General features: G+C 38.0%; 1 protein-coding gene across 1 annotated transcript in view; it reads left to right on the top strand.

Annotated features, from left to right (window-relative positions):
- The window catches only part of Hmga2 (high mobility group AT-hook 2), a 120,447-nt gene that overhangs the window by 86,557 nt on the left and 10,488 nt on the right, over nt 1-23,402 (top strand). Inside the window, exon 4 of the mRNA XM_027929294.2 lies at nt 21,737-21,769. Coding sequence (XP_027785095.1) covers nt 21,737-21,769 — 33 coding nt within the window. The remainder of the gene's footprint in view (nt 1-21,736; nt 21,770-23,402) is intronic.

Genomic DNA, 23,402 nt, shown 5'->3' with positions numbered 1-23,402 from the left:
AATCTGTCTTCAAATTTGTTTGGTTTTCAAGTAAAACTATATTAAGGGTCTATAGGTATACATACATATATATGTCAAAGATATATATCTGTAAGAAGCTCACAGTCACAAATATCCTGACCTTCTTCAAACTAATTAGTCCAATTCCTCTTCATTTATTTTGGGATTCTCATTTTCTAATATTTTAAAAATCATTTTCTAAATGTTTTTGTTTATTTTGGTACTGGGGATTGAACCCAGGGGCACTTTACCACTGAGACTACATCCCCAATCCTTTTAATTTCTTTTTCTTTTTCTTTCTTTCTTTTTTCTTTCCTTTCTTTCTTTCCTTCCTTCCTTCCTTCCTTCTCTTTCTTTCTTCTTTTCTTTCTTTCTTCTTTTCTTTCTCTCTGTCTTTCTTCTTTTCTTTCTCTCTTTCTTTCTTTATTTTTATTTATTTTTTTTTATTTTGAGGGTCTTGTTGAGTTCCTCAGGGCCTGACTAAATTGCTGAGGTTGGCCTTGAACTTGTGATTGTCCTGTCTCAGCCTCCCAAGTCACTGGGATTATAGATGAGACACTGAGGCCAGCTTAAAAATCATTTTTTTAACTTGGTCTGTGCGTAACAGACTTACAGAAGCTGAATAAAAATATTCAGGGAGTTGGCCAAGTTTTTATATGGGTGTTTAGATGGTGTGCAGACAAGTTCTACCTTTCTCTGTTCAGACTCTTCTCTCTTCCTGGTGAAATACTGGCGTTGTACTCTGACCATAGTTTGTTGAACTGTTTATCTCAATAGAAGGTTTTCTTGTGTTTATAAAAGATAGAAAAAAAATATTTTATATATAGTTTCTATATCTCAGTGTTGTGTTCTTAACATATTTGATGTTTTAGAACAGAGATTTGTTTTTCTTGCTCATACTAGTACATCATGCCCACAAAATTTAAATAAATTTTGTCTTCACAAGATGAAGGGAAGATATTGCTGATTTTAAAGTCTCACCCTGATTTATGAAAAATGAAACCATCTTTATCAATTTGGTATTTCAAAAGAGATGTATATTTACGTAGCTAATTCACACAGAGAAATAACAAAATAAACTTCACATCAGTTCTCCAAGTATTTCAAGTGCCTTATGCCAAGTGCCTCAAGGAATCTCCATTTCTACTCAACTTTAAGCTACACTGAACTGAAAATGTAATTTGAAGAGAATATTCAGTCAACTCACCAGAAACAATTATTTAAAGTGGTGGTTTGCCCTTGCCTAGATACAATCATCGACCAAGTAAATGAATTTTTCTAATGTGTCAGACATTGGTGACTTAAGTTTTATACACGTCAAGTATGGGATCTGTGGCAATGGAAATGGCAGGTTGGTTTTCTATGCTAACCAGAACTGCAGAGGGAGGGAAACCGTGAAAGATGGAAAAGGTTGAGAAGAAAGAGAGAGAAAGAGAATTCTCTGAAGAAAAGGTGAACGATGGAAACTATTTGCAGAGTGAAGTATGTGCTAAACCCCAGTAGAGTTGATTGCTTCTAAGAGGAGGTGCTTTCGGCGACTGCTGTGTTTCTCAATGTCTATTCTGTATCTGAACAGAATGCTCCTTTCCTGTGGGCTGGACAGTAGGAAGTAATCTGTCTTCAATCTTGTTTGGTTTGCAAATAAAACTGTAGAAAGGGTCCGCTGAACTTTGAACAGGCATTCTCCATGGCTTTCCTTCGCTCTTGGAGTCAGGTTGAAGAGGACAGCCATGACCACCACCTTGATCTTCAGGGACTGCTTACAAAAGACTGAAAAATGTGCTCTTACCTGCCCTTCCAGAGCACTCTCTCATCTCAAGTGAGCTGGACAGCAAGGCTGGTCTGAAAGGGAACAGAAGAGCGAGCTTGGAGTGAGCCTGGCACCTTTCATCACATGCTTTTTGCCTTTACCTACTGAGTTTTTAATTTCCATGAAACTCAGTAGGAAAATGGACACTGGCCGACTTTCTATTTTTCTGCCACTTTGCAGCTATTGGGATTCTGTGCCTTGGGATAATGAAGCAGTCTGTCATTTCCTCCCCCCCAAATAATACATTACAAAGTGGAAATGCAAATTTCCTGTGCAAGCTCTAAGTAGCAGGTGGTATTTCCTTAATATATTGTTTTTGACCTTTGGGGAAACTGGTATTATAAGCTGACTTTGGAAAATGAAAATAGCGTCAAGGTCCTACATTTTAAATAAAATGATCGATATCTTAATTTTTAAAAAATCAGTCTGGATTACTACACCAGGAAAAGATGTACCTAATTGCTTTTGTGTGTTATTTTAAGTTTTGTAATTCAAACAGGATAAGAAAAGGGATATGGCACAGCTGAATTTTCTAATTCATTGAATTTATTAACGAGGAAAAAATATTTTTACATTTTACCTTAAACTGTTACTGGTAACTGAATGCTTTGATACTTTTAGTCGTACAAAGAGTTAAGCATGGGGCCGTTCAGATGGCGAATCTGAGTTGAACTGAAGGTACAGACATCTGTATTTTTCATTCACTTGCTCAGCAGCACTAAATTTCAAGCTTGTTTTTTGTTTGGCATCAAAGAAAAGGTTGTTTTATGGTTATTGGATTTTTTTGAACCCACATATTTCATGAAAAGGACTCAAGTCACCGGGTCTGTATACTCTCTTTAGTTATTTTTCTGCCCATAGCCCTTCTGCATGCCATCTTGTTGAATAGGGAAAACATAATTTTATCCTTTTTCTCTTCCTTTGAAGAAGAAATTTAAGAGGTTTAAATACCATTCACATTTTGGAATTTCCTTCTTTACTCCCTCCCCAAACCATCATCTCCCAACTGCATAAAGCAGTCCAATGTTGAAAGACTTTAAGAGACTCTTGCGCCTATAAATATCTTTTATATGATTATAACTCCTCTGCTTATCAAGGGCTACAAGAATGGAACCCAGGAGCTAGCTAAGTTTATAGATATGTATATATGTTTGCATGTATATGTGCGAGGTGTAGATATGTGTCCAAATACACAGTATTTTTAGCATACACATTACTAATTAGGCATTTTTTTCCTCTTAAAATGCTGAATATTGGACCTATTAGTTGATAATGGCCAGATTGACATGGTCAGTGGGGGACTGAAATTTTTAAGAGAGCCAAAAAGTTGAGTTTTGTTTGAATAGTTGAAAAACGTGAATGAACTATTTAAAGTTGCACAGTTTAGTTGTTTTCATTGTTTAATTGTTTTGTAGTATAAATTTGACTTCAAGATTCATATTTTCAAGCACAAGAAATCTTCATTTTCATCCTAAAAAATATAAAGCAAGGTAGTTGTATTTCACTTAAGATTCACATTCATTTTTATTGTCCCTCACATTCTCTAAGGAAGGGAGAGTGAGAGCTGGGGTCAAAACCTAACACCATAACAGCCCATCTAATCCTAGATTCCCAGAGAGGATTAATTTTACAGTTAGTTGCATTGATGACTTCAGATTTTTTTCTGCGGAAGGTGGCGGGTCCCGGGAATTGAATTCAAGAGCACTCGGCCACTGAGCCACATCCCCAGCCCTATTTTGTATTTTATTAAGAGACAGGGTCTCACTGAGTTGTTTAGCGCCTTGCTGTTGCTGAGGCTGGCTTTGAACTCTTGATCTTCCATGACCCAGCCTCCTGAAACCCTGGGATTACAGGCACAGGCCACTGTGCCCGGCTCAGATTTTAACTTTAAATTTTCTTAATGTTATTTTACATGAAAATCTAGCTAACAGACATGATATGTCTCAAATTACATTTATGAATGCACTGAGCAGTTTCATGTGTTTCTTGATCATGTTTGGATATTAGCACAAGCATGACTAGACTTGTTGATTACCAAAGACTCTATTCTCCCTTCCTTCTTTCCTCATCTCCTGAGTGCTGACTGTGTGCTAGGAGCTATGTATCTATTCTAGTCCTGGAGATATAGAAGGCACTGGGATGAATGGATGAATATGTGCAGAATAAACAAAGAAAGGAATAAATAAATGAGCTCAATGGATGGTTAAGGATGCATTCAGTTGAGCAAACTTTGTTTGGGTATGATACCACCACAGTGCAATGACTGTAGTAAAGTTGGATGGTGGTGATTAGCGTGGAATACAGGGGTGAATGTGATCACCAGCAGGCACTGGTGCCCTGTCTCTCCTTGAAAAGTTTCCCAGATATAAGAATGCTTCCTTTTTCATTGACCCCTTTCTCGGGAAAGAGGAGGAAACCTGTGCAGTTACAGGACTCTGGGCATTGTGACAACACTACTGTCTGCAAAGTTCATGTTCATGTCAAAACCTAAAGCAGCCACCTCCCAAAAGGGTTTCCTCACATACTAAAAATACAGTTACTGTACCAACTACAGACAGCTCTTCCTTGCCATTACCATTCAGAAACTCGGTGATTTTGGTATTCTCGGACACACCTCAGACACGAATATGTTGTTTTCTTCATCACACCTCTGTCCTACGTAAACTAAGTTTATTCTTGGGCTGTGACAGAAAGGTTATTCTTTTCACTTTAAGAATTTGAGCCAGGATACTTGAGAGAAGAGTTGCATTCCTACAAATACTTCATCATCACTACTCTTCTCTCCAGCTTAACGTGAAGGAACTCGAGGTGTTGGGCAATGGGTAGACCCACTATCAGCTGTGTGGGTAACCCTGGGAGGGGTCAGTGCTTCATGAACATGGCATACCCCTCAGCCTGTATGGAAAAGCCTTGCAAAACTCCATGTAAGTTTGTTTTTTTAATTGTACCGAACATTATATACACTTGACCAGACACAATGCTAGTTAGAAAGGTTTTTTGTTGTTGTTTTTGGTACCAGGGATTGAACCCTGGGGTGCTTTAACCACTGAGCCACATCCCGAGCCCTTTTTATTTTTTTATTTTGAGTCAGGGTCTCACTAAGCTGCTTAGGGCCCTCACTAAGTTGCTGAGGCTGGCTTTGAACTAGCGATACTCCTGCCCCAGTCTCCTGAGTTGCTAGATTTACAGGCATGTGCCACCATATCCAGCTAGAAGGTTTTTTAAGGTCTTCTTAAGATTTTTCCTCTTAAGCATATATGGTAGTGCAAGGTACCCCTTTGACTCATCCTGTCCAAAGTCTCTATAGAGTCTTCGAAATAGACCAGGTTTCTCATTGAAATCCATTTTGTAATAATATTTCATATATTGAATGATCCATATGGTGAATGAAAAGTAATTAATGCTAAGGGATAAAATGATTATAAAAATATTCCCAATACTATAATCCTGCTTCCCAGCAGCTATGCATAGATAATTCTATTGTTCTAAAATTATTGTTTGATGAAAGAATAAATATAAAAGAGGTGGAAGCTGGGTGCCTATAATCCCAGAGACTTGGGAGTTTGAGGCAGGAGGATTACAAGTTCAAGGCTAGCCTTAGCAATTTAGCAAGGCCCTGTCTCAAAATATTTTTCAAAAAGGACTGGGGATATAGCTTAGTGATTATGCACTCCTGGGTTAAATCCGCAGTACAAAAAAAAAAAGATGGTGGATTCTACCTAAAATGTCTTTATCTTTTTCACGTTGGCTCATGCTGTCTATAAGCAATAAACAAAAATGAAAATTATTTCTAATCACTAAATTTTTATTTTCTGTTTCTAAGAAAAGTTGACCTGGCCTTAATCTACACAAGCCCGTGGGGGCATGATTAGAATACAGCATAGAAAACAATGCCAACATAGGGCCATTTTATCAGAAATATAAAACTGTTCTGAGATGGGGTATGCCCAGATGTGAGCTCTATAAAAAGCCACAAAAATCTTGTGTAGTTCTTGTATCAGCCATAACTTACCTCCTTTTCTATCTTTCTACAACAATATTCTCTCTTTTATAAGATCTGTAAGTCTCTGTCAGCTGTTCAATTTCCTCAGACAATGTTTACATTTGTCTGTGTATCCACCAGGCCCCTTCAGAGAGAAGAGAATTCTTACCTTTTCTTTGAAAGAGCTGTCTGAATATATATGGTCTACGCGCTTTAATTCAAATTTAAATGGACACATTGTGAGATATTATTCCACACAGTTTAAGAGACTTTATAAAGCTTTTCACTAGTGGCATTTCTAAACATTGATAAAATAAACGTAGATAAAAGTAGTGCTGTATGGATCCAGTCATTTTCCTGGGCTCACTTTCCCCAGTTGTATAGCAATGACCGTGTTGTTTAATAACATTAGCATCTTTTTACACTTGGGTCTTTTTGCTTTTCATTGGAAGAATACTGGAATTCATGCTGTAGAATGGTTCTTTTTATACCCCAGCCCACTTGTGCATTTATATTCCTGTGATTCTACCATGTAATGTAGCTATAACTGGAGGATGCAGAATTTGCCTTCATAAGAGCCTTGGCAATGATTTCTGCCAAATCATCCCCAGCCTCCGTTTTCTCTGTATAACCCTAGGACTCCCACAGATGTCATCTCTTAGCCATGGGCAGAACTGAGGAGCCTTTGTTCGGTGGCCTACCTTTGTTCACAGGCAGGAAAGTTCCCAAGTTTGCATATAGGTTGAGCAGTTGGAAATGTACATACTCAACTTAGAGGCTGGTGATATTCAAGTTGCTGGATGTTGATTTCCTCACCTTCTCTCTGCAGATCCTGAATAAGTGGTGAGTCTCCACAAAAGGTGTTAGGACACAGACTTGGCTCTTTCTCAGAAGCTGAGCAGGTGTTACCCTGAAGGACTTGGAGGGAGTTTTAGAGCAGAAGGAAGGAGTGGTCTCTCTTACCAGTGGTCAGGGCAGAGATTGCAGGGCTCCACAGATGCAGATGAGCTCCATCAGTGACAGTTTCTGAAATGAATAGCAACCAAACCTGACTCTGCTTTTCTTAATTCTTCTGCTCCTGTCAGGACAGCTAGAAATGCTGGCTTTGTTACTTCTCAGCAGGAGGGAAGTTACACAGTGTTATGACTTTGAATCCTGATACTGTAGATGTTGAATCTCTTGGGGAAACATTAGAAAAATTAGATTATTCACATATTCAAGCTCTCCGATATTCGCTCTGCATTCGGTTTGATGTTACACTGTAGGTGGAAAAAATAGCTTAATTTTAAGGTCCCATTTATCCCGGGAATGTTTTCAATTATTACAACCATTGTAAGTATTGTTAAATAGTAAATAAAGAGTTGAATGTGGTCAGTTAGATGACTGCTCAGCAGTTCAAGAATAATCTATTAGTCATTTTAGTACAAAGTAGATACTGAAAAATTTGTTAAGTAAATGAACTCTCTTTGACAAATATATGAGTAATTAGTGTGTTCTACATGCTCAGTATAGCTTAAGGGCATCTGTTTGAATTATTATTATCTTTCCTGTGTTGGTCATAGTGTGAATGCTTGCTGCTATTGTCTTAAAGAAAAAGTGTTTCTCTTCACTTTTAACAACCTGAGCCTCCTAAAGGTAGTTTGCAAGCAACACCTACCTTTGAACACAGAAGAATTAAGTTTGCTTTTATTGAAATGCTAATTTTGTAACTTGCCAAAAGTTATCTTCAGGGGCTGGAGTTGTGGCTCAGTGGTAGAGCACTTGCCTAGCATGTGTGAGGCACTGGGTTCAATTCTTAGCACCACATAAAAATAAATAAAGGTCCACCAATAACTAATAAAATATTTTTTAAAAAGTTATCTTCAGAGAATGGTCATTTTCGAAGAAAATAAGTTTTTCTTTTAAATCTTGCAGTGTAATTAATTGGTAGCCATTCATTAAATTTACTAAAATGTAAGTTTCTTTCAGAAGAAATGCTTGACCAAAGTAGATTTTAAAGCCTGGCTCTCTTTCCCAGCAGCCTCTGGGTTTTGCAGGTAGGAGAACAAGGGAAGGGCTTTAAGTTGTAAAGTCTCTCAGGGTCACAGTGAAGCGCTTAAGGCACCGCATTCTTGATGCAGCGTCATGTTACAGTAATGTTATGAAAAAAGGCTTCAGGGAATTCTCATACGCGCCTGGTAGATATAGCTTTAATGTTCACATGGCTGGATCCATTCACAAATGAGATCTGTGGGTCAGATGCAGTTTGCAAGCCACTATTATTAAGCTGTTTTACTTTTACTATTAAGTAATGGTTCCTTGTTAATATTATGAATGCGTGTGTTCTTTGCTCTCTCTGTAAATCTTTTGTTCTATTCATTTTTTTTCTTTCCTTAAGAATGTGGGGGGAGGACATCCCTATCCACAAATCAAGTGCTTTAAATAGCCAAGCTAGAGCTGAATGAAGGAAATCAGCCTAGATAACATCTCTGTGAAATGTATGCCTATGAACTCTGCATCACACAATACAAAGGAAATCGCCATTGTCCTGTGCAAGTTAGGTGAACAAAGCACATAAAAAACCCTGTCCTGGTTGTCATGCGTATTCCTGTGCAGCTGAAACCGGAATCTTCAAGGCCACAGAAATGACAAGGCTTAAGTGACACACTGGCAAATCGGAGCATGTGGATTTTAAGTTTATAATACAGAGAGTGTTCTGATCATCGTCCAGAGTGATACCATTTCTTTGATACTAAACAACACAAACTGTAATTATTGAGGGTTAAGCCACCACTGCTGCTATTAGGACTATGGCTGCCACCACGGCCACCTTCCATAGTTCTATTAAATAGTGTTTATTAAGTTCTCATAGCCAGCAACAGTGATGTGTGCTTGAAAGACATTCACCGTTTCTAATCACCCTAATAAGCCAATGAGGTAATAAGGTATCCACATTATACAAGTTATAAAATTGGAATTTAGATTACTACCAAGTCCCACAGCTTATATATAGCTGGTTCCACAACTGATCTCAGAGGTCTTTCTGGCTCCAAAGCCCTGTTCTTCACCTCTCTCTTGAACTTTTGTTCCTATACATGAAGGGAGTAGAACTGCTCATTTGCCTCCTAACCTTTGCAAAAGTGAATTGAGTTTCTTCTTTGGGGAGAATTTTTCCCAAGGCCAATACTCCAGAGTAGCTTCCATATCCTGGAAACAGCAACTGCAATCAAAAAGAGCACCTTACAAACATCCTTCCTTTATTTAAAAAAAAAAAGCTACCACCAACAGTCCCTCCCAAGATCAGAGATACCTACACATATCTGGCAAGAAGCCCAGACATACTGAAACATGTATTATCTGGAGCCAAGGACTTGAATACTGATGCATCTGCAGAGAGACAAGCATCTCATTTCAATAGACAATTTGTTCACAGAGTAGGGATCCTCCCCTGCCGGACTGACAGGGAGTCGAAGAGCAGCATAAAACAAAGGGAGTAGTTATCACCAGGCAGCCCTGGGCCCCTAGCACACCCTTGGGCTCTACTCTTCTTCAGTTTAACCAAGCAGAACTCCTGTTGACTCCCCTTAAAAGGCACTAGACATTTAGTTGATTTCCAGAACATGGGCAGAAACTCATCTTAGTTATTTACTACCCGTCTCTAGAATTTCTTTTGGACATGACCAATGAGTTACAGCTGGCTTTTAGGCAGCATGGCACACTCATTAACTAGCTGTCAGGAACAGCTACACCCTTTGGTCCACAATGAAATGTACTCAAATCTAGATTCAGCAGAGGAAAATTCCAAACAGACCAGGAAAGCAAACACCATTCACACCACCTCCATAATAACTGTAAAATGTGTACATTCTACAAAGAGGGCCGTTCTTCTGCCTCCACAGAAACAGCTCAGCAAAGGCAAATCTTCATGTATGAGCTCAGAACAGCAATGTAAAAGGAGAATCTTGTGCAGCTGATTTCAAGTGAGGCAAGAAAGCATTTCTTACCAGTCCTGAAGACAAAACCAGCACAGTGAATAAAAAAACTTGCAAAGCCAAACTGGTGGTTACTCTGTTCATTCCGTACCTTCCTCATTTGACCTTTTCCGTGTCCGTAGGGTAAACCTGACCTTTTGAAGCCAATGGTCATGGTTGTCCTACTCCTCTTGCAGAGCAGGTCTGGCCTTTAAGGAGGGCAGGGAAATCTGCTAGGACTGAAGGAAAAAACTGTTTCTCCTTCGGCTGGACATTGACATTTCTGGAACTGCCACTGCCACTCTTCTATGGCTCTGAAGGCGACAGACTGAGAACAAATGTTACATGGTAGAACAGATAGATGGAAAGACTCTCAAGCTCTGATCCTTCTTGCCCCACTGAATTTACGAACTTGGGAGGTGCATCATCTCCAAGCTTTTGTTATGTTAGATAAACAATATCCTTATTAAGTCAGTTTGAGTTGGGCTTTACTCTTATGCCCACACACATCAAGAGGAATTTTCTTTGCTGGGCCACAAGAAACTCATCAGAATTCATTATCTAGGTTCTTATAAATTGACTTACTTCCCATTACCCCTCCTCATATACACTCATTTACAGGGAAGTATACAGACAGATAAAATCATATTTAATATGTGTTTGTTTGCTGTCACTGTGACAGAAATACCTGAGAGAATCAAATTAGGAGGAAAGGCTTTTTTGGACTCATGTTTTCAGTCCAGGTATGCTTTGGACCCTGTGGCTTTGGGCCTGTATTAGCACAGTACATCATGGTGGGAGCATGTGCAGAGGAGGCCTGTTCACCCCATGGTGGCTGGGAAGCAGAGGGAGAGAAGGACCAGGGTCCCAATATTCTCCTCAAGGGTATGACATAGCTCCCTCCAACTAGGCCTTACCTCCTGAAGGTTCTACCACCTCCCAGTAGCTCCACAGCCTGGGCACCAGGCCTGGAGACACAGGTCTTTGGGGGACATTTTAGTTCCAAATAGCCATTTGTCTCATCATGTTTTAGAAATATACCCATTTTTCTCTTTCTACTTTTGAATCTTTGAAAGGTTGGCCTCTCATACCAGCTACTGCCTTGTTGAAGGGAGAACTGGGGCTGTGGAAGCTTTGCTTTCCCATGACAAGGTGTCCCTGAGCATGGTCCGTATTTCTCTAAAAAAAAGTTGCTAGGCCCCTCCTGAATCTGCGAGTCCAGTCCAGAATCTGCATTTGTAACAAGTACCCTTTATGAGATCTGTAAAAGGCAGGACTTAGCACGGAAGGAAAAAGGACTGGAAGAGGAGCAGGATTTCTTCCAGGCCACAGGACCATTTTAGAAATTAACTGAAAATGCGTTTTGAATCTTTATTCCATGCAGAAGACAGAAGGTGTGCTGGGGGCTGAGTCAGGTGGGTGGACATTCTCCCTGCTTGGGAAGAATCACTCTGTAATTTTCCATTAGTGGCTGGTCTGCTCAGGGTTTGTGAAACATCTCTGAGGTTGCAGCATGAAGTGATCAGTGTTGGGAGCTTTAACTAGTAATTGTGGCTTAATATAAATATATATAAATATGAGCAGGCTTTAAATGGAGTGTTTGAAACTATTCCCTCTGTATAGAAGCGTGTATTTATGTATATCATGGGTAAAAAATAAGTGTCATGGGTGGTCACATTCCAAAGACATGAACACATGCACAAAGGCACTGGCCAGTGAGTATAGAGAACCGACTGGACAAGGGTTTGAAGGCAAGAGATGTGCAGATGTGTTAACTAGAAAGCCACAGGGATGAGAAGGAAAGTGTCTAATGACGTACATGGGAGTATATGGGATGCACCTGTCTGACATCTGTGTAGGGGAGACGAGCTTCTTTATTCTTCTTCACATTTTGACCACAGACAATGATATAAACTATGTGAAATTATGAACTCCACAGATGCAGGAGCTATGTCTGTATATTTCTTATGTCGTAGATACCATGAAATTTAAAATTTACATTTGTAACCCAATCAAATATTAGAGCAAATGATAAACAAGAAGGGAAAGGAAACCCAAAATAATTAGTGTTTATCACAGGATAACACTTTTTTTTGTTTGTTTGTTTTTGTGTCCATAGCCTTACCTAAAATTTCTACAGAGTTTTTTTACAGAATAAAAGAAACATAAGGATTATGTAAAGGATAGATAGAGGACTATTACAGGATAGGAGTTCTACTTTTATAAAAATATAGTGAGAAAAAAAGTACTATTTATATTTTTAAGACAGCTTGATCTTTTTGACAAAAAAAAAAAAAACTTTTCAGAACAAAGTCGTCATTCTTAGAATAGTTTCCTAACGCTGACTTGTCCTTTATGTTAGAAACAGTCTTCTGGACTAAGATTTTTTTTAAAAAAATTGTTGCTTTAAAATGTACTTTTTTCTCCTTATTTGGCCATTTTTCTTTGTAGTGAAATCACAGTCCTGGAAAGCTAGATTTTTATTATTTATTAAAAACAAATGCTTTTTATAAATAAAAGATAACGGTTACATATAACTCTGATTTTTCATTTAAAAAAAAGGCACAGAATAACCTGAAAAATTACCCAGAATTCTTTTCTGCAGCAGCGTGGCTGGTGGAGGGTGGAAGGGGGGAGTCATGCAGCCTGAGCTGGGATTGGGGCTTCACCAGCTACTGACCTTGTAATCTTTGGAAAATCATTTTCTTTAGGATTCATTCAGGATGATATTTGAAACACCACATTGCTGGGTTTCAGTAAATTAAACAAATGCATATATGAATCTGTGTGAATCTGAGTGACAATACTTTTTCTTGTGTGAATCTGAGTGACAATACTTCAGAGAGCTGTTGTGAGGACTAAATCAGTGCACAGTTGAACCACTCCATATACTTTATATCGCTGTTACTATCATGGGATCAATATAAAAATAAAGAGTCATGTCCTCTCATCTTGATTGATAATTCAAGAATGTTTGATATGATGGATACAAATACGAAGCAGAGTTCAGAGGCATGTCTGGAAGATTCTAGACAATCCTGAACAAAGATGTATAGCTGTTAAGATGACAGAATTCGGATCCCAGAATCTTCAGTTTTAGAGATTCCCTGAGAGGTAGGTTGTTCAGGAGGATGCCTGAAGCTCTGCTTGGGTTTGAAATTAAGTAGAATGGAGAAACTGGTTTTCTTAAAAAGGAACAGAAACATTTGAATTGACAGATTCTGAGGAAAGAGACATTAATCCAGCGGAACCCTTGAGGGAGGGTCTAGGAAGGAGCCTCTGAGATAACCAGGGTGCAGGGGCCATGCTGGTAGTGAGAGGATATGGAAGAAAAAACTCACTTTCACGACTTTAAAAAGTTTAAGGATATAAATGAATGTTCGGGAATAGTCAACATTTCTCAAATTGAATATTAAGTTTCCTCCAAAGAAAACAATTCAACTGCTAAAGTCATCCCCTTCACTAGTGCCAAGAAAATAGTGTTCAGTTGGGGTTCTAGGAGAGCTCTGACTCAGTGAAGTATCATAGAAGTATCAGCTCTCAACCATAAACCATCCCTTGGTAATCTTTGAGAACATAAGAGATTACCAATAAATGTACAGACTCATTCCTTCAGGAAAGAAAATGCCTACAGTCATGATTCAGCCTTTTAAATTCAGTTTCCATGTGTAAATGTCATAGCTGCTGGGAAATTATTGATAGTCTAATCATTTTGTAAAACCATTTTCAAAGGTTTTAGTCTAAAACCTGGACAAATGTTTTTAGAACCAAGGGAATAATGATCCCGAATCTCTTTAGTCAAAATTAAAGTAATTAGAACTATTTTTTAAATTACATGATTTCCTTATACACATATGGGTAAGCATACAAGATAAGACATGCATGTTGCGTGCAAATTTGTAAACCTATAGTTAAGTCCAGATCCAGTTTAATGTAACCACTATCTGAACAATCATTCAAGTTTAAGAAGATGTATATCTTAAATGGACTTTCAAGTGTGACAGCATCGGATTTGGAGTTCTAACAGCAAATTTGGATGTTAATTATTATCTCAAACCGTATCTGTACTGGGCATAGACATTTTATTTTTTCTTGTTATTATTCTCTAAACAATACAGTATAACAACTATTTGCACAGCATTTACATTGTATTAGGTACTATAAGCAACCTGGAGAAGATTTAAAATGTACAGGAGGATGTATGTAGGTTATATACAAATACTATGCCATTTTATATAAGGACCTTGTTTTTCCAAATATTTTCATCTATGATTGGTTGAATCCATGGATGGGGAACCAGTGGGTATGGAGGGCCACTTGTGCTTACATCTTTGTTCTCTCCTACAATTTTTCTCTATATTTGATGAGCATGCCTGTTTGTGCTTAAGAATAAAGGAAAAATTAACCTAAAATTGCACATATTCTTTAATCTAGGTTTCCTCATTTATCTCCCCCATTAAACTTTGGGCTTCTTAACACATTGCTTTTTTATTTTGTATATCCCTTCCCTGTCTCACACCTAGTTCATCAAATATGAGTTAGTATTGGATAAGCCACTGAATAACTTCATCAGAACCAGGTTATAGGACAAACTTCGAAACTAATCAGGACACAGATTTTTAAAGGTTTCCTCTTTGCTCTTCCTCCTCCATCCCAAAGGTGTCTCAAAGACACCAGAGGGAAGGCAAAACTCCAAAGTGTTGGTCTCAGTTGCCCTCCAGAGAGCTGCCATGGCTTATGACCACCCACATGCAGGCAGATGTTAATCAAGACCAACTAGAGCAGATCCTAGTCATTCTGATCCTTACACAGATGAAATGAGGCCAGCGGCAGTAAGGGCACTTTTCTATAATAATCCAATAAATACTTTTGAGATGATGCTTGTTTTTGTCATTTGCATTAGAGTCCAAGAGTGAAGCCAAGGAGAATAGGAAATAAAGAACACATCCCCTTGCCCCCAGTACCAAACAGAAATTCCAGAGATTTTTGCCAAAGTTCCTCATAGACTTATCACTTCTTAGAGGAGACTTTGAGAAATACAAAATCTCCTTTGCACTAGAAGGGCCAGATGTTATTGTACAATTATAACCATTCATGGGTACATGCAGCCACACATTGCACAGTCATCTCTAAGTGTACACAGGAGGCACAGGAATGGAATTGATGACCCAACCCAATTCTTTTCTAACCAAGTTCAAAGAACAGGATCCATGGTTCCTCCTTTAAACCAAGGCCTCCCACCACTAGGGGGCAGGATCATTTTCAATTTAGGAAGCCACTAAGATAGGAAAACTTTCTACCCAAGAGCAATGGTCTATAGTGGTGTGATTGGGTAGCTATAACCACAGATCATCCTCATATTGTTTGCACCAACAGTTGAACTGAAATAAATTCCTGAACCTTTATCATATCTAGTTCCCCAAATACATTCTTTAGATAAATCAAATTACTTTTTGACCACTTGGCGTTATAGAATATCTTAAACTCAACTTTCCTAAATTGTTGTCAATAACTAATTTATATTTTAATTTTAATTGAATTGGAAGTTATGGTTTATATTCTAGAGCTTCTCTGGTTAGACACAGAGAATTCCTAATGATTAAGTTATTTCAGCATCCAGTTTTGATGAAGAGGTAGAGCTCAGAAGGACATGGGGGTGGGGGAGTAAGAAATTAGCCAGGTAGTCCAGGGACAGGCACTATGCTCTGCATGAAGAGCAGAAGAATACAGGAGAAAGTGGAAACATCACACCTGGTGTAGGGAAGCCCCTCCCTTCACCACAGAGTCTAGTAGCTTTTGGCAAAATATGCATAAGGATCAGGACCCAGGTTGGAGAGCAGTAAAAAGGGGAATTGAGTGCACAGTGTAGATACATAGATGGTGCAAAAATTTGTTGGCTAACAGAGGTGATTGTCAAGTCACAAAATTTATGTAGCAGAATTAGGGAGACCTTACCTTGATTTTGTTAGACTAATCCATTTGATATTTGGTGGATTTTGATCTATAACAATGCAAGTTCAGATCATTCAACCCAGCAATTGAGGCCTATTGGGTGAAAGCTTGTCAAGATGCTCTGCCTCCGCCTACCCTGGTGATACAGATTTCATGGAGGATTTGCTTCTAGAGATCAGAGATTTTTTACCTGAGCTCTGGAGTTGCACAGAGGCCCTCAGGGGCATCCTGAAGGTGGCAGAAAGTCTCCTCACAAGAATAGCAGAGATTCATGAATGGATTCTAGAACCCTCCATCAGCACTGCAGTCAGAAGTGCCATTTGGTCTGCTTCTTGCTGTAGAGTTCCACGTGATTTGTAAAGACTTAAAAAAAATGTTTTTGCTTATGAAAGCAAAATAGTTTAAAACATTTAGAGCATGGAGTGCATTTTCTTAAAATGATCCCAATACAAACCTTGACCTTCTAGAATATAAAAATGTTAAAACTGTAAGTCCAGAGACCATGAACAAGTGTGTTGATTACATCATTTCATGAAAGGCAGGAAAAGAATTTTCATTTTTGAAAATGGTAATCTTCCTCCAACCAGATTAGCGTCATATTCAAAGAAAGTATATTCAGAACAGCACTGTAAGATTCCTGAGGATGAAAGCCTATTTCTCAGCACATAAATGAAAAGTGAATCTCGGCGAATGGTTATAGAGAGAAAAAGGTTATTTTTTGAATCCTTGAACAACTTGGGACAAAGACTAAAGGAGGAAAACAGTTCAAACCCCGTCAAAAAGAGCTCCTATTGAAGTACATCACATAACGTAAAGCTGCCGCTTAGATGGTCCAAGGCTGTGTGTGGAGTATTTGCATAGACTTGATAATTTCTCATCTAAACTCTAGGCTGTATCTACTTATTCCATTTTTTGACATATTTTTACTGTTAATAACTAATCGGTTCACTCTAGAAGTAGTTGAAATCATTGAGCGACAAGTATATTCAGATATTAGAATTTTTCCACATGATAGGGATGAACAGGTAAGATAGACAAAGTTGTTTGGATTCATTGGACACAGGCACAAGCCCCCTCTATGTCTATAAGCTGCCTTAAGCATAAAACACTCTTTGGAAACTTAAAACCAAGTATCCTTTTGCAAATATTTTTTTAATATGACACCATATTTGACTTTAAATTTCAACAACTGAACATATTCTGTGAGTTTTTTTGTTTTTTTTTAAACTGGGCATTGAACCCAGAAGTGCTTAACCACTGACCAACATCCCCAGTCATTTTTTATTTATTTATTTTGAGACAGGGTTTTGCTAAATTGCTGAGGCTGGCCATGAACTTGTAATCCTACTGCTTAGCCTCCTAAATCACTGGGATTACAGGCTTGCACCGCCAGGCCTGGCTTGAGATGTTGTTTTGTGGGGCTGTGTTGAGAGTTACATTTTAGGGGTCTGCCAGTTCTCCCAGAAATTAGAGTTATTAAGTCCTTTCTAGTAAATACCTAGGGAATCTGTCTTATCCTATACTTTAATGAAAATGATAAAACAATCTACTTAAAAAATAAAGATTATGTTAGGGAATAGAAGTACCTATCCACTGAACAATACTCACTTGATCTTAACACAAAGCGAGCAAAATCACCTACTACTGGCTGGCAAAAACCAAAAAATATAATTAGATTAAAATTCTGCTGCTGACATAAAACCCAAAGACACTTCTGCACAACGATCTAAGAAGGGCTGCTTTCTAAGGTCAACTTAAGACCCTTTGCATAACAATTATACTTCCTTTACTATACTTTGTACTTCATTTTCTAAAAATTAGTTGGTTAAGCCGAATTCAAGCCTGTTTTCATTTAATGTTCAGATTAGTACTAAATTGAACTGCTAATGTCTAGGTCCTTTGTTATGAAGGATTTTCTTTCAATGCCTATGAGAAGGGGAGCTTAGCTGTCTAAGTATCAGCTTTAGACTATCTAGACTCCCTGGAACCATAGGGTGTAAGAGGGCTGGAGAGCGCCTCCATTATTTTGAAATAGATGAAATTGCAGAACATTTTCTACACAGGTGTTTTTCAGCACAATCTTAAAAACCGAAATACACAGTCAACTTTGAGAATTCAAGAACCATTTTCCCTTGAAGAGATGCTGGTTTGCTGTATGACCTCAGAAATTCAAAGCTGTGTTCTTTCCTCTTATACTCTGCACTTTCTTAGCATGTTACACCCTAAGATACTTATGTGAACTTTAACAATAGTATCATTTACTTAAGTATTTACTAGTTTGGATTGTGGCTGAGTTAGTCACTTTGGATAAGGGCTAACCTACAGAGCACTACACCCTGAAGGCTATGTGGCCAGAGGACGAAACGTCTTCATCTTAACTGACATGTTCTATTGACAGGGCCTTTCAGTTCTCACAGGTTTTTAAAAATATTATATTAATACAAAACATTTCTTCAGAGTCCTGCTGGTGGTGGTTTTGTTCTGGGAAACTAATCCATTGTATTTTAGAAGGATGATTACAACTGCAGACTGAGAGGGTTTTCATGAGAAGCTTTTGGAAAGTTGTAAGTCTCAACATAATGAACCCAAAACCTCCTGCACTACAGGGTTTACCTGTTGAGTTGACAAAGCATTTATACTATATAAACTCATTGTTTATCAGAAATGAAGTCATTAGATTTGTCTAAATGAACAAGTTTTGCTGTCAGTTCAATAGAACCATCATTATGAAATTCACACTTAAAAGATCTTACTCAGACCCTCCACGGTTGATACTAAAAAATTTCCAAATGAGATGGGGGAGCTGGAAGTCCTGAGCTTTCCCTGGAAGTGAGGCTTTGAGGAGTACCGACAGATCCCAGAGATAAAGGGGAATCTGGAGGTGGAATCAAGGCCAGGAAATTTAGCTTCTCTGGATGGGCTCTGGATTTAACTTTTTTTTTTTTTTTTTTTTTTTGAAGGAAGAGAACAGGTTTCCTCCGAACAGTATACAGAGGATTAAGAGAATTAATAGACTCGAGTTGTTTTAGTTTTAGAAAATGATCTCGGGGAGATTATCTAAATTCCCTATGCCTTAGTTTCCCTGTGAGAAAATGAAAACAGTAAGGTCTGAGCCCTCCCAGTCACAAAGGGGCAGATGTTGAAAACATAAAAGATTTTAGCCTCTATGTAGGAAATGCACGTGTAAAACATTACCCGTTTACTAAAGCGCACGAAAACACACCGTTAACCCCACTAGCGATTAATATGCATATTTGATATTATTCAGTCCTCATAAAATTGTGATGGCCAACATGTTTGTGGTGCCAAGAACCCCGAGGAGCTGGTTTAGGTATTAACACTAAGTTCTAAGCTGGGAGATGCCTCAAGGAAGATAAGAGACTTGCTGTTCGCTTGGTGGCCAAAAAGCCTTCCAGCCAGCAGTTAGTTTCCTTCCCCTTTTTATGAATGGCGGTAGTATTATGCTTCGGTCTGCGTTTTTCGACCAAAGCCATTCATAAAAAATAAAAACAAAACAAAATAACAACAACAAAAAAAAAAAAACTTTCTCGGCACAGTCTGGAGCCATTGGGTGCCAGAGGCAGGGAAAACATCCTGGCAGCCCTACCCACAACCAGCACTAAAGTATTCAAGGGTCTGTTTGTTTGGTGGTCTGAGAAGTATGAAGTGCTGTGTCTAAGGGTAGCTGGGGAAGTTCTGTGACATGGACTAGGCCGGCAGCCAGGGCTGGCAGGGGTTCAGACATTGTCTTTCCCCTCATTGAAGTGTCAGGACCTAATTCATGGAAAATTGGGTGAGCTGGCAGCCCTTTCAGACGATTTCATTGAGACGCACTGTGCAGGAGTCACATGAATGCAGGATCCCGGGCCAAGAAAGGAGGGGGATTTCTGAGCAGTAGGAACCAGTCAGCCTGCAAGAATGTGTGTGGATTTGAAACGGTTTTGGAGTAAACATGTGTACAGGTGTAATCGGCAGGGAGAAAAAAAGAGGAGGAAGAAAAGTAGTCTGTTCTTACAAATGACCCTTTTGAAATGAATACTCTCAGCACACGCTAGAAGTCCTAGTTATCCTTGATTCCATTCCACCTGGGGAAAAGTCTCAAAACCTGGGCTTTTATGATGACATCATCTCTAAGGCCATTTAAAGAGACCAGGGAGATTTTTTTTTTTTAAGTGAGCCGAAGTATCTTGCTGGTTATTTTATTTTTATCATGTGTCTTTTTTTTAAATTCTGATAATTTTATTTAACATCTTTAATATGCGGCAATAGAACACCACAACACCACAAAAACTGTGAGAGGACAGAAAATGCATAGGTGCTTATGCTATCGTGAATTTGACCCAGCTTCTGTTACTTGGAGAACTGTAGCAATTCTGTTTCTTTTGCTTGTACCATAAAAGCGTGTCACTCTCCACATCAGAGTGGCTCAATGTATTGGCGGATCTCAGTGATATATAGGTGGAATGAAAAAGGCTTATATTCAGACCTGAGAGCAAGAACTGGAAATAATCCATTTAAAAGCTGAGACTTTAAATTTGCCTTTCGTGAAACTAGAGAAACAAATATTTTTTAATAACTCTATTGGAAAATTAATTTAAGCAAGGGAAAAGATTGCCCTCAGATGTTTCACTCAAGAGAGGAGAGTTTTGGCCTACACATATAATTAAATATATAGAGAGATGTAGATACAACAAAATGTTTTTCATATGATACTATCAAGAAAGTACACGAATTTACAGAATGGGAGAAAACATTTGCAAACCATATATCTGATAAAGGACTTGTATCCCATTCATAAAAAGAACTCTTACAACTCAATAATGAAAAGATGAATAACCCAATTTTTTAAATGAGCAAAGGAGTTGAATAAACATTTCTTTATAGAAGATACACAAATGGCCAATAAGCACATGAAAAAATGCTCAACATCATTAGTCATGAGGGAAATTCAAATTAGAACAATGACATTCGACTTCACACCCCGTTTCATGTCTATAATAAAAAAAGACAGACAATAACAAGCATTGGCACATACGTGGAGAAATTGGAACTCTCATATGTTGCTGATGGGAGTGTAAAATTTTGCAGCTGCTTTGGAGAACCATCAGGCAGCTGTTCCAAAAAGTGGAAAAAAAGAATTGCCATATCACCCAGCATTTCTTCTCCTAGGTTACCCAAGAGAAATAAAAATACATACACATTAAAACTTGCATACAGATGTTCATAGAGGCATTACTCATAATAGCCAAAAGATGGAAATAGCCCAAATGTTCATCAACTGAGGATGGTGGTACATGTATGCAACGGGATACTATTTGGCATAAAAAGGAATGAACTACTGATGCTACAGTATGAATGACCCTATGAAACACTACGCCAGAGAAAGAAGCCAGACACAAAAGATGAATATCGTATGATTCTTCTTACACTAAATATATAGAGTTGGCATATTTATAAAGACAGAAGGTAGATTCATGGCTGGTCAGACATGGAAAAATAGCTAGGGAAGTTGGGAAGGAATGGGGAGACCACTGATAAATACAGGGTTTCTTTTAGGGGATATGAAAGGCCTTTATAATTAGATTGGGATAATGTTTGCAGAACTCTCTGAATATACTAAAATTTTTTTGAATTATATACTTTAAATAGGTGAGTTGTGTGTTATGTAAATTTTATCTCAGTAGAGCTATTTTTAAAAATCCAAATATTAAAAAAATTAGATCCTTTGCTTAAATGTTGTGATATCCAGACTAAAAGCAAAGTATTTCAAATAAGGGTAAGCTTATTTCAGTATAGTTGGTTTGTATGCCAGGCTTTAATTGAGCATCATTTTCATTGAGGTGACCTACATTGTATTTACACACAGAGATTATGAATAAGCACCCTTTAACCTTAGATGAACCATTTAAACTTTAAATTTTCTTCTTTGCTTTGTAAACATTCATCTACATTTAAAATGTACGTACTTGATTTTTTTCATTGTGTGTGTTTTCTTTTAGAGTATGACTTTCATTTGTGTTTTTGTTTCTGTTTTTCCCTTAGCCACAACAAGTCGTTCAGAAGAAGCCTGCTCAGGTAAAATATGATCATTTTTATTTTTCATTTCCAGATAGTATAAGAAGTAAAGTAAAATTCATACTGAAAAAAAGATTCCCAAATTAAACCTTTGATACTTTTCTAGTTGTGATCATGTTGGTATTGAAATATTCTTGAAAATGTGTTGTAAAAGCTCAGGAATACATAGTCTGAGATTGTGTCACTAAAAACCTAAAATATCAAGGTCTTCAGTGTAAAAGCAAATATAAGTACTTTTAAACAAAACACAGTATCTCACATGTAAAATTAATATTTAACCTTATGTATACTACATTATTTTGTTTTTTTTGGTGGTGGTGGAACTGGGGACCCTAACCACTGTGCTGTATCTCCAGCCCCTGCTTTATCAATTCTCAAATATCAAATTTTATCCTTCCCACTTGGCTGTTTATATCCCTTTGACTTGATACAGCACTTAAGAGTTGCAAATTACTGTTTGAATAATGACGGGGGAAAAAAATTTGTTCATTGAGTTATTCTGTAACATCTGGTGACCCTAAAACACCCCCAACTAGACTGGGAAACTAGGAAATTAAGTTTTAGTGATTTTGCAGATTAATGAATTCCCAGGTCTTGCTTTCATGAAGGAATCATAGTCTCTGAAGTCTTTGACAACACTAAAATTAGGAACCAGCTTTACTTTTGATTTACTTTACTATATGCCTGGAGCTGTTTGTCATAACTACATTCTATATGCAGAAGCATAAAATTCACGTTTATTGAGGAAATATCTACTGAAGAAGACAAACTGAAGAAGAAACTAATCATGATTGTGAATGTAAACTATTAAAATATAAGAATGTACTGCTATGCTCTTTCCTTCTGGATCTAAATAGACACCGAGGAGGTGTCTTACAGAAAACCTACTGAAGTAAGCCATTAAGCAGTATCATGATGTTATCAAGTTCCTTGTAGATCTCCTTTTTATAATTTAAAATACTGTAGAAGCTTTTTCCCTTGCCTTGCCTGGAAGAGACCCTTGGGTAGTCTTCTAGATACTACTATTCTTTAAAATGCTGCTTGGAAGAAAGTTGAAGCTTTTAAACACAAGTAAGAATCCCAGGAAAGTGAATTCAGATAATTACCCTGTATTTTGAGGGGATAAAAGCAGAGCTACTATGAAAAAAAAAATCATCATCGTTACTGATTCCAAACCTAGCAGCCCGCAGTGGGAGTAGGTGGACACTAAAAATACTCAGTGTTTGTAAGCATTCTGAGAGAAAACAAAATATAAACAAAAAGTGGATATTTCAATAGAAGATCCCAAATATATTTAGCCTTTCATCCTTTATCAGGAACAAAATCAAGAGAAAGTGAATTGACAATTCTATGCATTTGAGTCAGTGAATACTGCAGTATTCACTGTTGCATGGTGGACTATGAACTGTAGAGGGTCTGTTGAAAATATGGATTCCAACTCTACTCTTGGTGTTGTAGGGAAGATCAGTTGAACAGAGTCATGCATCAGAGAAAGATGTAATCTAACTCTGAGGTTCTTAAACTTCTCTGAGTACTAGAATCAGAGAGAGAGAGAGAGAGAGAGAGAGAGAGAGAGAGAGAGAGAGAGATGCTTGCATCCTATTCAGTGGGGTACTGGAGCAGGTAGCTGGAA

The sequence above is a fragment of the Marmota flaviventris genome, chromosome 3, assembly GCF_047511675.1.
Source record: "Marmota flaviventris isolate mMarFla1 chromosome 3, mMarFla1.hap1, whole genome shotgun sequence".
NCBI lineage: Eukaryota > Metazoa > Chordata > Mammalia > Rodentia > Sciuridae > Marmota > Marmota flaviventris.
The sequence above is the reverse complement of the archived record's forward strand: the minus strand, read 5'-3'. Positions and strand labels throughout refer to the sequence as shown.